At 37.1% G+C, this 13,833-nt stretch overlaps 1 protein-coding gene and 1 pseudogene across 1 annotated transcript; both read left to right on the top strand.

Annotated features, from left to right (window-relative positions):
• Window positions 1–303: 303 nt before the first annotated feature.
• LOC120216664 (transmembrane protein 147-like) lies at window positions 304–2,898 on the top strand. Its single transcript, XM_039214015.1, has 7 exons — window positions 304–442; window positions 908–977; window positions 1,098–1,157; window positions 1,440–1,554; window positions 1,979–2,094; window positions 2,315–2,439; window positions 2,562–2,898. The coding sequence occupies exons 1-7, from the start codon at window positions 366–368 to the stop codon at window positions 2,683–2,685; spliced, it is 687 nt and encodes a 228-aa protein (XP_039069946.1). The 5' UTR covers window positions 304–365; the 3' UTR covers window positions 2,686–2,898.
• A 2,653-nt stretch (window positions 2,899–5,551) lies between these two features.
• LOC120216762 lies at window positions 5,552–13,390 on the top strand (annotated as a pseudogene).
• Window positions 13,391–13,833: the final 443 nt, after the last annotated feature.

Raw genomic sequence — 13,833 nt, 5'->3', positions numbered from 1 at the left:
ACCCAGTCCTTATCATCCATAACCGTAGAACTTGATGTTTTGGCAAGAATTTTGATTCTTGGGGATTCGACCTTCAACTCTACATTTTATTTATTTATTATTTATAAAAATAAATTTACACGAAAAGTTGTTTTATAATTCAAAACATATATTAAATTTCTATAATTAAATTTAAACATGCTATTTAGCTGAAAAACCTGAATAGCTTCTTCAGGGCTCGAAATGTAACGGGTTCTTTAGCAGCCCACTTGAAAAACAGATCACTCATTCTCGATCCGATTTTAAGTTGAAGCGGACGAGCAAAGCATCGCAAAAAAAATTGAAACCTGGAATTGAAACTTGCAAAAACACTGGGAAAAGGGAAAATGACGATGTTTCACTTCTTCAACTGTGCCATTCTCACCTTCGGTCCACACGCCGTCTACTACTCCGCCACTACCCTGTACGTTCCGCCTCCCCTTTTACTCGACCTTTACCTAGTTTTTTTATGTAATTTGTGATATATTTCTTTTTATAGCATCTGCAATTTCTTATTTTTCTATGGAAGTGAGCTTTGCTTAGAACTTAAACTTTGATCTGTGTTGAGACTAGGAAAAAATCATCGATGGAAAAAAATTGTCTTGTTCTTTTAAGAACAGATCTATCTACAATAAGAGAAAAATGAGATAAGATTTGTTCTGAAAAATGTTAAAATATTTTGATTAAAATGTTCGGAAGCTATAAGCCTATAAGTTGGAAGTAATTAGGCGTAGTGGAAAATTTATAATATTAGGTAGTTGATTTTTTAGAATTTAGTTACTGAAATTTGTTGGGGGAATTGATATTTTCTTCTAAATTATGGTACTGTACTACTGTTTCGCATACAAATCAGTGTAATTTTTAATGATTTATTCTTATGCTTATGCAGATCGGAGTATGATACTTTTGGTACCTCTGTTAAAGCCGCCCTTGTTTATCTAGGAACAGTTTTGGTAAAGGTCAGTACAGCTTGAAAATATCAGCGTCCCTAAATTCTGTGCTAAATCTCAATCTCATTGATGTTTATATCAAGTGTTTTTGGATAGTTAATTTGTTTTGTTTTCTTTCTATGCGGGCAGCTTGTTTGCCTTGCAACGTTTTTGCAGGTGTCTGAGAACGATGGCTTTGACCCATATCAGGTATTTCTTTTCTTTTTCTTTCTTTCTGGAATTAATGGAATCTGCATGGATGGATGGATGCAGATATTGCTCTAATTTTAAATGATTTCCAGTTTTTGTTGTAGTTAGTGGCAGTTTGATTTGATGATGTTATTAGCTAGAACCGAATGTAAACCTTTACTACATTCTTAACTGCAGTTGCATAAGGGTCTTTTAGAGATAGGGATCGTAATACTGTCATGGGTCCTTATGAATAGTATACATTTTATACTCATGGAGAAATTTGTTGCCATGCAATTTCAGGAACTCTTGAAAGTGCTGATTGGTTTTATAGATGTTGCTGGACTTTATTTTGCCTTAACACAGTTGACACACAGGAATATCTCTCAAATTCATAAATTTCAAGCTGTTGGACTTGGTGAGTGAGATTTTGTTTCAAGTTTTTAAAGTTGAAATTCAGTTTTGCACCCTTCCTAATACATCTCCACCCCGCCCCTTCCAAATGAAAATTAGAGAAAAGAAATATCACCATTTTAAATTTGTGGCTTTGACCCTTAAGGATGTCACCGTGCATCAGGTTATCCAAATAATTGATGAGTGAATTACTATGGTTATAGTGTGATCTTTATAACAAATAAATATCATGATATTAATAAAATGTTCAGATGTTATCACTCATTGTTCCATTTTGAAGCATTCATGAAGTAATACCTTAATTTTAGAGCAGTGCTGCCAGTACCTTTTTTTTATGAATGTTCAGCGCTAGTTTTGCCCATGATAAGAGTTTATTTTGCTGGGGTTTTTTCTTCACTAACCTTAATTACTTCTTTCCATGTTGATAGGATGGGCTTTTGCTGACTCTGTTCTACATAGATTGGCACCTCTTTGGGTGGGAGCTAAGGGGCTAGAATTCACTTGGGATTACATTCTACAAGGCCTGGAAGCAAATGCTAATTTGGTATGTTAATTTCTTTTATGCTTGGACTTGGGACACTGTTCTTGGAATTGCTTTGTTGGACATCATTGCTTCTGTATCGGCGATTTATTCATGAGGTGTTTCTGGAACTAAAACAATGATTGTATAGCATCAGGATTTTAGATTTCTGTTTCTCTAATGAAGAGTGTAATTTCTAATTATAGCTCTCCCTATGGACATCTGTATCCTTTGCTCATTTTAGGTGTTGAGTATATCTCTCGCAGCATTGGGATCTTTGATTTGGCTTCGAAAGAACAAGCCTAAGACTTTGATTCCCGTAATATATGCATGTGCTGGAATTGTGGCAACCATGCCATCTATTACAAGGTCTCCTTTAACTCTGTCACTACATCTTCCGACTGCTTTTTTCTTTCTTTATTATATATATATATGTATATATGTTGGTTTTTGCATTAATAACTCAAATGGAAATTGTTTTCCTTAAGCAGCTACTTAAGGCGAGGTTTGGGATGGCACTTTCCAGAGGTGGTAGGCTTCGAATTATTCACATCTTTGGTGATGGCTTTCTTTAGTTGGCAATTGTTTTCTGCATGCCAAAGACCCTCTGCATGAGTAGCTATGTTTACGGCCTTCAATACCATTAGTTGTTTGAAGCGATACACTCGTTGTCCATCAATTACTCTTCGCATGTTTCTTCTGTGGTTCTTCCCTCGGGCTGCCCCGTTGTCTACTTTGGATTTCGATCTACTTTGTAGTTTGAAAGTTTGATCATTGTTGGAAGTTGGAACTATCTGACATTAATGTTGGATTTTTGCCTAAGGCACAAAACTCGAAACTCAATTTTTGTACCTCTGCAGAAGTAGGTAGCATCTAGACCTGTCAATTATGATTTAAATTTAAAAGATCCAAATTTTATTGTATCATAAAAGCAAACAATCTGAATCTGATATATTTGAATTTAATTGAAGTATACTTTTTGATTTCATTTATTACTTGTAAATTCTCGTTATCGTTTTAATAAAATAAGTACATTTTTATTAAGACAGTAAGTTATTTGAAAACTTTAATATTTAATAAAACAAATACTTTTGAATTTGAACTTTATTAACTTTAATAGTCAAACTAAAAAATATTCGACTAAAAATATACAAGTGACAAATAGGTCATTCGGATTGGGTTCGATTCGGCCCACTTCGGATTGGGTTCGATTCAGCCCACTTCGGATTGGGTTCGATTCGGGCCACTTCGGTTTGGGTCATTTCAGTTTAGACTTAATTCGTGTCAGGTTTGGGTCGGATTGGGTCATTTATGGGTTCAGTTTTATTCGGGTCTATAGTAAGTCGGGTCGGGTCATTTCGGGTTTATTCAGGTCTATAGTAAGTCGGGTCAGGTATCGGGTCGAGTCAAATATCAGATCAGTTGATTTTGAGTTAGATCATATCGGATCCGTTGATTTTTGGGTCAGGTCAATATCCGATCAATTATTTTCGTTTTAGGTCAACTTTGGATTTAGGTCAATTCAGGTTGAGTTGGGTATAAGTCAAATCAAGTATATATAGAATTATTGATATATTTTTGTAAAAAAGATCATGTTTGGGTAAATTAAAATCGGGTTAATTTCGGTTCACGTTATTTTCGGTTTAGTTGCTTTCGGTTCGGGTTACTTTTGGTTTGGTTAAATTCGGGTCAGTTTCGGTTCGGTTCGGGTTACTTTCGGTTGGCTAAAATTCGGGTCGATTTCGGTTCGATTCGGTTTTTTTGAGTTTCAGGTCAAATTTAGGTCATCGCGTTCGGGTCTCGGTTCAGATGATCGGGTTCGGGTCAAATTTGACAGGTCTATAAAAATATAAATAACTTAATTATGAAAATGATTGATTCAAACTAATTTGTATATTAAATTAAAATGAAATTATCAAACATGAAATAATCCTAACTCGTATTGAACTCGGAATGATCCAATGAAAAACCCAAGCTCCAAACCCGATTGACACAGATCCCGATTGACCCAGATCAACTCGACTTGAAATTGACTCAACGTAAAACTAACCAAACCATCGTTTTTTTACAGGTGTAGTATCAGTATTTGCTCCAGACCACATGTAAAGTCGTTATTGCAGTCTTACTATATAATATCATGATGTGGAGAAGTTCATCAATCAAGCTGAATAAAATACATGAAGGTAGTTAGAGGAGGTTCAAAAGTTGGTGTTAAATTCCCCCACTGCTGAAAATATTTCTCGTGAGAAGGAGGTTAATCGTTAGGTAGTTACTCTGTGTAGGGCTGAGGAGTTGTTTCTAAGGCATAAGTTGAAGATTCAGTTCATTGCTGAGGGGATCAGAATACTGCCTATTTTTTCAGGCAAGTTACAACTAGGTAGAAATTTAATTCGATACAGGTTCTTTAGGATCCTCAGGGGTGTATGCTGGAGAAATTTGAGGACATATCAGCTGAGTTGATTCGTCATTTCTTTAATGCCTTAGGAACTGTGGATGAAAATGTGAATTTGGTTTCAGATGATTTACTTCAGGAGATTTTGGGTACTGAGCTTCCATCTGATGCGATGGATAGTTTGATTGCTCATGTGTCCTCTAGGGAGGTAAGGGATGTTTTATTTTCTATGAATGGAAATAAAGCCCTTGGATCGGATAGGTATCTCGTAAATTTTGTTAAGTTTACTTGGGGGATTGTTGGTGAAGATTTTTTTTTAATGTGGTAAAGTATTTCTTTATGTCGTCTTAGTTGCCTGTTGGATTTAATTCAACTATAATTACACTTGTTTCTAAAGTGGTTGCCCCGATAGCTGCGATTGACTTTTACCCTATTTCATGTTGCACCACTATTTATAAATGTATTACTAAAATCCTAGCAAATCGAATGAAGGTTTAGCTGCCGAGTTTAGTACTACCTAATCAGAGTGCATTCCTTGTTGGGAGGGATTTGGTTGAAAATGTGATGCTTGCTCAAAAGCTAGTGAAGGGTTATGGTAGGAAGCATTTGTCTGCTTGGTGTGCTTTGAAGATTGATCTTAGGAAGGCTTTTAATTCTTTGAATTGGAAGTTTATATTGTAGGTGTTTAGGGATTTGGGGTTTTTCAAGAAGTTTAGAGGTTGGTTGGAAGCTTGTATTACTCGCTCGAAATTTTTTGTTGGGTTGAATGGGGGTTTGGTTGGTTTATTATTTGGGGCTAAAGGTGTGTGATAGGGTGATCCTTTGTCTCCTTATATCTTCATTGTTGTAATGAATGTTCTGTCGAGGTTGTTTAATTTGGCAGGTGAGCATGGTGTGTTGGACTGTCATTCAAAGTACAAACGTGTTGGCTTACTCACCTTTTCTTTGCGGATGATCTTCATATGTTCACTAAGGGGAATGTGGAGAATGTTTTGGCTGTTAAGGGTATTATGGACCTTTTTTTACAGGATGTCGGGATTACAGATGAATGTATCAAAGAGTGAGTTATTTTGCTCTGGAATTAGTTAGATGAAGTTGCATAGGATGGTTGAACTCACGTGTTACCGTGTTGGTGGCCTTTTGGGGGTTCTTTTTATGTCTCGTAATCTTGCTTGCTCGGATTGTTCTTGCTTGCTTGATAAGACTATTAATAGAATCCGTAGTTCTCCATCTAAATGTCTTTCGTTTGCAGGAAGATTGCAGCTTATTCAATTTGTGATCTTTAGTATTCAGAATTTTTGGTGTCGAGTTTTTTTTCTGCTGTCTAAGATCTTGAAGCGCATTGAGGGGGCCTGTAATGATTTTCTTTGGAAATGTTCGGATGGATCAGCTAGAGGGGTCCGAGTTAGTTGGGAGAAGGTTTGTTATCCTAAGTGTGAGGGGGCTTAGGTTGAAGAATATGTGCGCTTGGAACAAAGATTGTATGATGCGTTGTTTATGGGTCTTTTTTGTGCAGACTGGTTCCCTTTGGCTGGCTTGGATTGAGAGGTATGTCCTAAAGGGTTGCTCTGTATGGTGAGTTTCTCCGCGCAGTTGTGATAGTTGGGCTTGGAAGAAGATTCTGAAATTGCGTGATGACTATGCACTTGTTGGTGGATTAGATTGGGCTTTTCAGGCAAGGAAAGTGTGGGATGTTCTACGTTGTAAGAAGGAAAAAGTCCTGTGGGGAAAGATCATTTAGGGGGAGTGACGATTCCTCGATTTTCTCTTCTAGCTTGGCTTGTGCTCTTAGATCGGTTTCCGACTATGGCTCGGATGTTATCCTGGGGATTTAGTATTGATTCGAGCTGTGTTTTGTGCAGTTGTGAGAGTGAGTCTAGGGATTATCTTTTTGCGAGTTGTTTTTACTCTAGACAAGTATGGTAAGTTGGGTGCAAGAGTGGTCAGGGGAAATCTTTGAAGGCGGTTGTTATTCGTCTGGCTTGGTGCGCTTATCCTTATTATATTTGGTAGGAACAGAATGGCAGGTTACATTGTGGTGGGGCTCAAAGTGTTGATGGTATCTTTGTGATTAAGGTTTTGTTGGTGGGGAGATTCAGGGGAAGGTGTAGAGTTACAATCGCCTCCGACTCGCTTACCGTCGAATGAAGGTTGTTTTAGTTTTTTCGCTTTCTTTTGGTTTGTTGTTATTGGTGATTTGTTTATTGGTTTCATTGGTTATGGGTTTTTAGCTTGGTCTGTTGTGTTTGGTTTGTATTGGGGATTTGTCTTTATTTGTGGTTTGTATACGGTTTCTTTTTGGATGAATAAGAAATTTTCATTTATCCAAAAAAAAAAGAAATGCATGCAGGTAAATGCGTATGTAACTTTTAAAAGGCCTCACTTCATAAGAGATTAGCTAGAGCGAGCTTAGACAGCAAAATAAATTCTAATCATACCACTAGCAACAAGGCTCACAGAAATCGAAACGTGGTACAATGACAGAATGATAACCATCTCATCATACATAATTTACAAAATAATTTTTAAAACTATGACTTAAAAACATATCAAACATCTATATAAGTCGTACCTAGAGATGATACTTCTGCTGGTTCTTTCGGTTAAGAGACAGGGTCTGTCGTCAGAGGAACTAATGCTTGAGCCATTGAATCTAGAACCTGAAAGATGCAAACATACAGGAAGATAGGTTTTTTCCCATATTATATGGCTCAAATACACACACGTCATGTTCTACTAAATTGTTGTCACTCGCAAAACTCTTCCAACCACCACAAAGCCCTACAGAATCACGACCTTTGTGATAATTAAATATGGTCCTTCATGAAACTTTCGTATTTCTTTGAAGCTTGTTCAAGTGGTTGGGGAAGTAAATTTGTGGGATGAGAAGGAAACTGATGGTCTTATTAAAGAAGTTCTTCCTCCAGGATCGGTTGATGCTTCAACCAGGCTTATATTCGCTAATGCACTCTATTTTAAAGGAGCTTGGAATCAAGCTTTCGATGCATCAGAAACAAAAGAGCATGAGTTTCACCTTATTAATGGCAACTCTATTAAGGCGTCTTTTATGACCAGCAAAAAGAAGCAAACTGTTGGATCATATGAAGGTTTCAAAGTCTTAGGACTTCCATATAAACAAGGTGAAGACAAGCGTTATTTCTCCATGTATTTCTTTATTCAAGATGAAAAAGACGGTCTGCATTCTTTGATAGAGAAGGTGCCGGGTTCTTAGAAAGCCACCTTTCTAATCACCCAATTAAAGTGGGAGAATTCAGGGTCCCAAGGTTTAAGATTTCATTTGGACTTAAAGCTTCTGAATTTTTGAAGAGATTAGGGCTTAAATTGCATTTCTCTAGTGAAGGAGATTTGACCGGGATGGTGAATTCGCCCGAGGATCGAGACCTATATGTTTCAACCATATTCCATAAGTTTTTTATAGAAGTTAATAAAAAAGGGGTAAAGGAGCTGCTGCCACTTCTTGTGTTATTGCAACCAGGTCTCTCATACTTCGTGGCTGACCATCCGTTCATCTTTTTAATAAGGGAAAATAAAACTGGACTTGTTCTCTTTATTGTTGGTTTTTTGGCAAAATCCCACATTGGTTGTGTATAAGGAGGAATGGAAATTCTTTTGTTATAAATAGAGTCATTCTCCTCCTTAGTTTAGCATCCCACAAATATAAGTCTTCTTCACTATTAAAGGCTATTTGTACTCTCTCTCTTTGTAATATTTCCTCTATTAGTGAAATATTATTTTAGTAGTGTTCGAGGAGGTAGGCATAATTTTGGCCTAACCTCGTTAAATTTTGGTGTTCTCTTTATGTCTATTTAATAGCTATTTTCGGGTATAGTTATTGTAAATTATTGTCCTATTAAAATTACTTGTCTTGGTAGTTCTGTCTAAGGAAAGTGGATTTTAAGAGGGACTATTGTAACCCCTCCTCTTTCCTGGGAATCTACCTTGGAGTGATTTTTAGTACAATCGTTTTCACACTAGTCACCTAGATAATAGTTTTCAAGGTGAATTTGTTATTTTTGGTGAAAATTAACCCGAATTCCACAACAATTGGTATCAAAGCTCTTGGTTTATTTTAGTATGCTATGTGGTTGCGACTTAGGCTGATCTTCCACATCAGAAAAAATTTCCTTGGGGTAATTGACATTCCGCATTGACAGCTATTAAATAGAATTTGTAGCAGAAATGACATACGACACAAAAACATCCGCAAGAAATGTTGTGGCAAATTTTAGATTTGTAGTGGAGATTTTTTATGACACCGATCATTTCGGCATGTGGCAAAGTGAGGTTCTAGATGCCCTATTTCAGCAGGGTCTAGACACTGCTATTGAAGGAGAGAAACCAGATGATGTTGAGGAGAAAGAATGGAAGATGATCAATAGATTGGCATGTGGTACTATTCTATCGTGTCTTTCTAGAGAGCAGAAGTATGCATTTTCTAAGAAAACTTCTGCAAGTAAATATTGGAAGGCACTGGAGGAGAAATTTTTGAAGAAAATCGGTCAGAACAAGCTCTACATGAAAAAGAGATTGTTCTGCTTCAACTATGTACTAGATACCACTATGAATGATCACATTACTAGCTTTAATCAGCTGGTGACTGATATGATGAATATGGACGTGACTTTTGAAGACGAAGATCTGGCTCTGTTGTTGATGGGATCACTTCCTGATGAGTTTGAGTATCTTGAAACTACTCTACTTCATGGGAAGGTTGATGTATCTCTCAGTGAAGTAACTGCTACCTTGTATAGTTATGAATTGAGAAAGAAAGACAAACAAGAAAATACAAGTGTAGAAGCAGAAGCTCTTGTTGTTAGAGATCGTTCGAAGAGTCAGAATAAAGGAAGGAGAGGGAGATCGAAGTCAAAGTCCAGATTGAGCAAAGATGAATGTGCCTTTTGTCGAGAAAAAGGGCACTTGAAGAAAGAATGTCCCAAGCTAAAGAATAAAGGCAAACCTGAAAGGGGAAATGTTGTCTCAGAATCAAATGTGGTCGAGTATGATGATGCAGATTCAGATTTCGCATTCTCTGCTATGCCATCAACCAGCTGTTCCAGTTCATGGTTGTTAGATTTAGCTTGTAGCCACCATATGACCCCCAATAGAGAATGGTTCTTTGATTTTAAAGAATTAAAAGGTGGAATTGTCTACACAGCAAATAATTCTCCTCTTGACACACTTGGGATTGGTTCAATTCGCTTAAGAAATCAGGATGGATCAATTAGAACCTTAATAGGTATCCATTATGTACCAGATTTAATGAGAAATCTCATCTCTGTAGGAACCTTAGAGTCAAAAGGTTTAGAAGTGAGGGCAAAAGATGAGATTATGAGGATTATGAGGATAATCTCTGGTGCACTGGTGATAATGAAGGGAATCCGAAAAAGAAACAATGTGTATTGCTTTCTGGGTAGTACAATTGTTGGGACAGCAGCAGTGGCAGCCTCTACTGATGAACAGGAGTCAGAAGCAACCAAGTTATGGCATATGCGCTTGGGGCATGTTGGTGAAAAATCCTTGAAATTGCTGATAGATCAAGGATTATTGAAGGGTGCTCGGGCTTGTAAATTAGTTTTTTGTGAGCATTGCATCAAAGGGTAGAAGACGATGGTGAAATTTAGAACAACAATCCATGATACTAAAGGTATTTTGGATTATGTTCATTCAGATGTATGGGGGCCTTCCAAGAAAACTTCATTGGGAGGAACACACTATTATGTCACATTTGTTGATGATTTTTCCCGGAGAGTTTAGGTGTATACAATGAAGACAAAGGATGAGGTGCTAGGATTCTTTCTCAAATGGAAAAAGATGGTAGAGACTCAAACAGGCAAAAAAATCAAACGTCTCCGTACAGACAATGGTGGAGAGTACAAAAATGATCCATTTCTGAAAGTCTGTGAAGAAGAAGGTATTGTCGGGCATTTCATTGTCAGATCTACACCACAACAGAATAGGGTGGCAGAGCGTATGAACTGGACATTAGTGGAGAAGGTTCGGTGTATGTTGTATAATGCTGGGTTAGGCAAAGAATTTTAGGCTGAGGCTTTGATTTATGCTTGTCACATTATCGACTGCTATTGGTGGTAAAACACCATTAGAGAAATGGTTTGAAGAACCTGCTACAGATTATGATTCCTTACATGTGTTTGGTTCCACTACATACTACCATGTTAAGGAGTCAAAGTTGGATCAAAGAGCAAAGAAGGCGATCTTTATGGGGATCACCTCTGGTGTGAAAGGCTATCGTCTTTGGTGTCCAGAAACAAAAAAAATAATCTTCAGCAGGGATGTTACCTTTGATCAATCTACCATGTTGAAAAATGTGACTACAGAAAAATTAGAGCAGACAAATGGAACTCCCAAACAGGTGGAGTTTGAAGGAAACAAAATTGACCCAGCCAGTAAAGAAACTGATGTTGACTCTCCTATGGTAAAAGAAGAGTCAGATGAAGAAGAGGTTCAGACCCAAGAACCTCCACAGCAACATGAATCAATTGCACTCAGAAAGGGAAAAAGGACCATTAGATAACCTGCTCGTTATGCTGATATGGTCTCTTTTGCATCACCAATTGCAATTGATGACGTTCCTGCCACTTTTAATGAAGTAGTCCAAAGTTCAGAACATAAAAAGTGGAGGATCACCATGAATGAATAAATGCAATCCCTTCAAAAGAATAAGACGAGAAAACTAGCTAGTCTTCCGAAGGGAAAGAAGACAATTGGGTGCAAGTGGGTATATGCAAAGAAAGATGGATTTCCTGACAATAATAACATCCGCTACAAAGCAATATTGGTGGCTAAAGGCTACGCTCAAACGAAGGGAGTTGATTATAATGAAGTATTTTCTCCAGTTGTAAAACATTCCTCCATCAGAATTTTGTTGGCTTTGGTAGCACAGTTGGATTTGGAACTAGTTCAGATGGATGTAAAAACTGCATTTTTACATGGAGACTTGGATGAGGAAATCTACATGGCTCAGCCAGATGGATTCAAAGTTGTTGAAAAAGAAGAGATGATGTGTAAATTAGAAAAATCGTTGTACGGATTGAAGCAATCTCCAAGGCAGTGGTACAAGCGATTTGACAAGTTTATGATAGGGCAGAAGTACACAAGAAGCAAATATGATCATTGTGTGTATTTACGCAAGCTACAAGACGGATCCTATATATATATTCTTCTTTATGTTGATGATATGTTGATAGCTTATAGGAGTCAGACAGAAATTGTGAAACTAAAGAATCAATTGAATAGGGAGTTTGAGATGAAGGATCTTGGTGAAGCGCATAAGATTCTAGGCATTGAGATATCAAGGGATAAGAAATCGGAGAGGCTTTGTTTGTCTCAGAAAGAATATCTGAGGAAGGTACTAAAACATTTTGGCATGAATGAGAAGTCAAAACCAGTTAGTACACCTCTTGCTCCTCATTTCAAGCTCGGTGCATCCATGTCACCTAAGGATGATGCAGAACGGGAATACATGTCAAAGGTTCCGTATGCAAGTGGTGTTGGTATCTTGATGTATGCAATGGTGTGTACAAGACCCGATATTTCACAGGTAGTTGGGGTTGTGAGCAGGTATATGCATGATCCTGGAAATGAGCATTGACAAGCTGTGAAATGGATTATGTGGTATATTCTGAACACCGTAAATGTTGGTTTGGCGTTTCAGCAGGACAAACAATATGGTCAGTGTGTAGTTGGGTATTATGATTCAGACTATGCAGGTGATTTGGACAAGCGTCGATCAACTACTGGTTATGTGTTTACATTTGCAAAGGCAACAGTCAGTTGGAAGTCCACCTTACAGTCAACAGTGGCTTTGTCTACTACAGAGGTAGAGTATATGGCAGTTACAGAGGCTGTGAAGGAGGCAATTTGGCTTCATGGGTTACTTGGTGAATTGGGAATAGAACAGAAGCACATCAAAGTGAATTGTGAGAGTTAGAGTGTTATTCATTTAGCAAAGAACCAGGTTTACCATGCAAGGACGAAGCACATCGATGTTCGATATCACTTTGTACGAGAGATTCTAGAAGAAGGTGGAGTCATAATCCAGAAGATTCGGACCACTGAGAATCCTGCTGATATGTTGACAAAAGTGGTAACTGCGGTCAAGTTTAAACATTGTTTAGACTTGCTCAATATTGTTACATATTGAAAGATGAATTTGCAGTCACTACTAAAGATTAGATTTTTTAGAGATGTGTGTGGAATTTGCCAAGGTGGAGATTTGTTGGTTTTTTGGCAAAATCCCACATTAGTTGTGTATAAGGAGGAGGGAAAATTCTTTTGTTATAAATAGAGCCCTCTTCCTCCTTAGTTTAACATCCCACAAATATAAGCCTTCTTCACTATTAAAGGCTATTTGTACTCTTTCTCTCTTTGTAATATTTCCTCTATTAGTGAAATATTATTTTAGTAGTGTTCGAAGAGGTAGGCATAATTTTGGCCTAACCTCGTTAAATTTTGGTGTTCTCTTTATGTCTATTTAATAGCTATTGTCGGGTATAGTTGTTGTTAATTATTGTCCTATTAAAATTACTTATCTTGATAGTTCTGTCTAAGGAAAGTGGATTTTAACATGGACCATTGTGACCCCTCCTCTTTCATGGGAATCTACCTTGGGGTGATTTTTAGTACAATCATTTTCACACTAGTCACCTAGATAATAGTTTTCAAGGTGAATTTGTTATTATTGGTGGAAATTAACCCGAATTCCACAACATTTATTGGCCACGTTCTCAATCCTCTTGAAAACTGATATAATCTACCATTTTCTTTGTGCATGAGAATATTGTTGTATTTTGCAGATTCTAGAGCCTAGTGCTACTTAAGTGGTGTGTTGATTTACAAGTATAAATTGCGGTTTCTTGTTGTCTTTGTGGTCGTATTTTCATTTAGTTGTTGAACCTATGCTTAACTTCATGGAATTCACCTATGAAATAAATAATGATCTCCTAATATCTTTTATATATATTTATTTTGTAATTATAGGGGTGTTCACTTTTCGGTTTTAACCGAATTAACACCGAACCGAACTAGTTCGGCTAATTTGATCTACCACCGAATTAGTTCGGTCTCAGAATGATTAATATTTTTTCAATATTCGGTTAATAGTAATTTGATTCAATCGGTGGCCGAATTAACCATTTGAACACCCCTATTTGTAATCATTAATTATAATTTTTTATGACTATTTGCATACCAGCAATCAGGGGCGGACCTAGGGAGGAGTGGGTGGGGGCGGTCGCCCCTCTAAAAATTTAAAATTATCATATATTTTAGAATTTTTCTATGTATTTTCTATTGAAAATATATTTTCGCTCCTTAAAATTTTATAAGTTCAA

Source organism: Hibiscus syriacus, unplaced genomic scaffold (assembly GCF_006381635.1).
Source record: "Hibiscus syriacus cultivar Baekdansim isolate YM2019G1 unplaced genomic scaffold, ASM638163v2 tig00110163_pilon, whole genome shotgun sequence".
In the NCBI taxonomy this organism is placed as follows: domain Eukaryota; kingdom Viridiplantae; phylum Streptophyta; class Magnoliopsida; order Malvales; family Malvaceae; genus Hibiscus; species Hibiscus syriacus.
The sequence above is the reverse complement of the archived record's forward strand: the minus strand, read 5'-3'. Positions and strand labels throughout refer to the sequence as shown.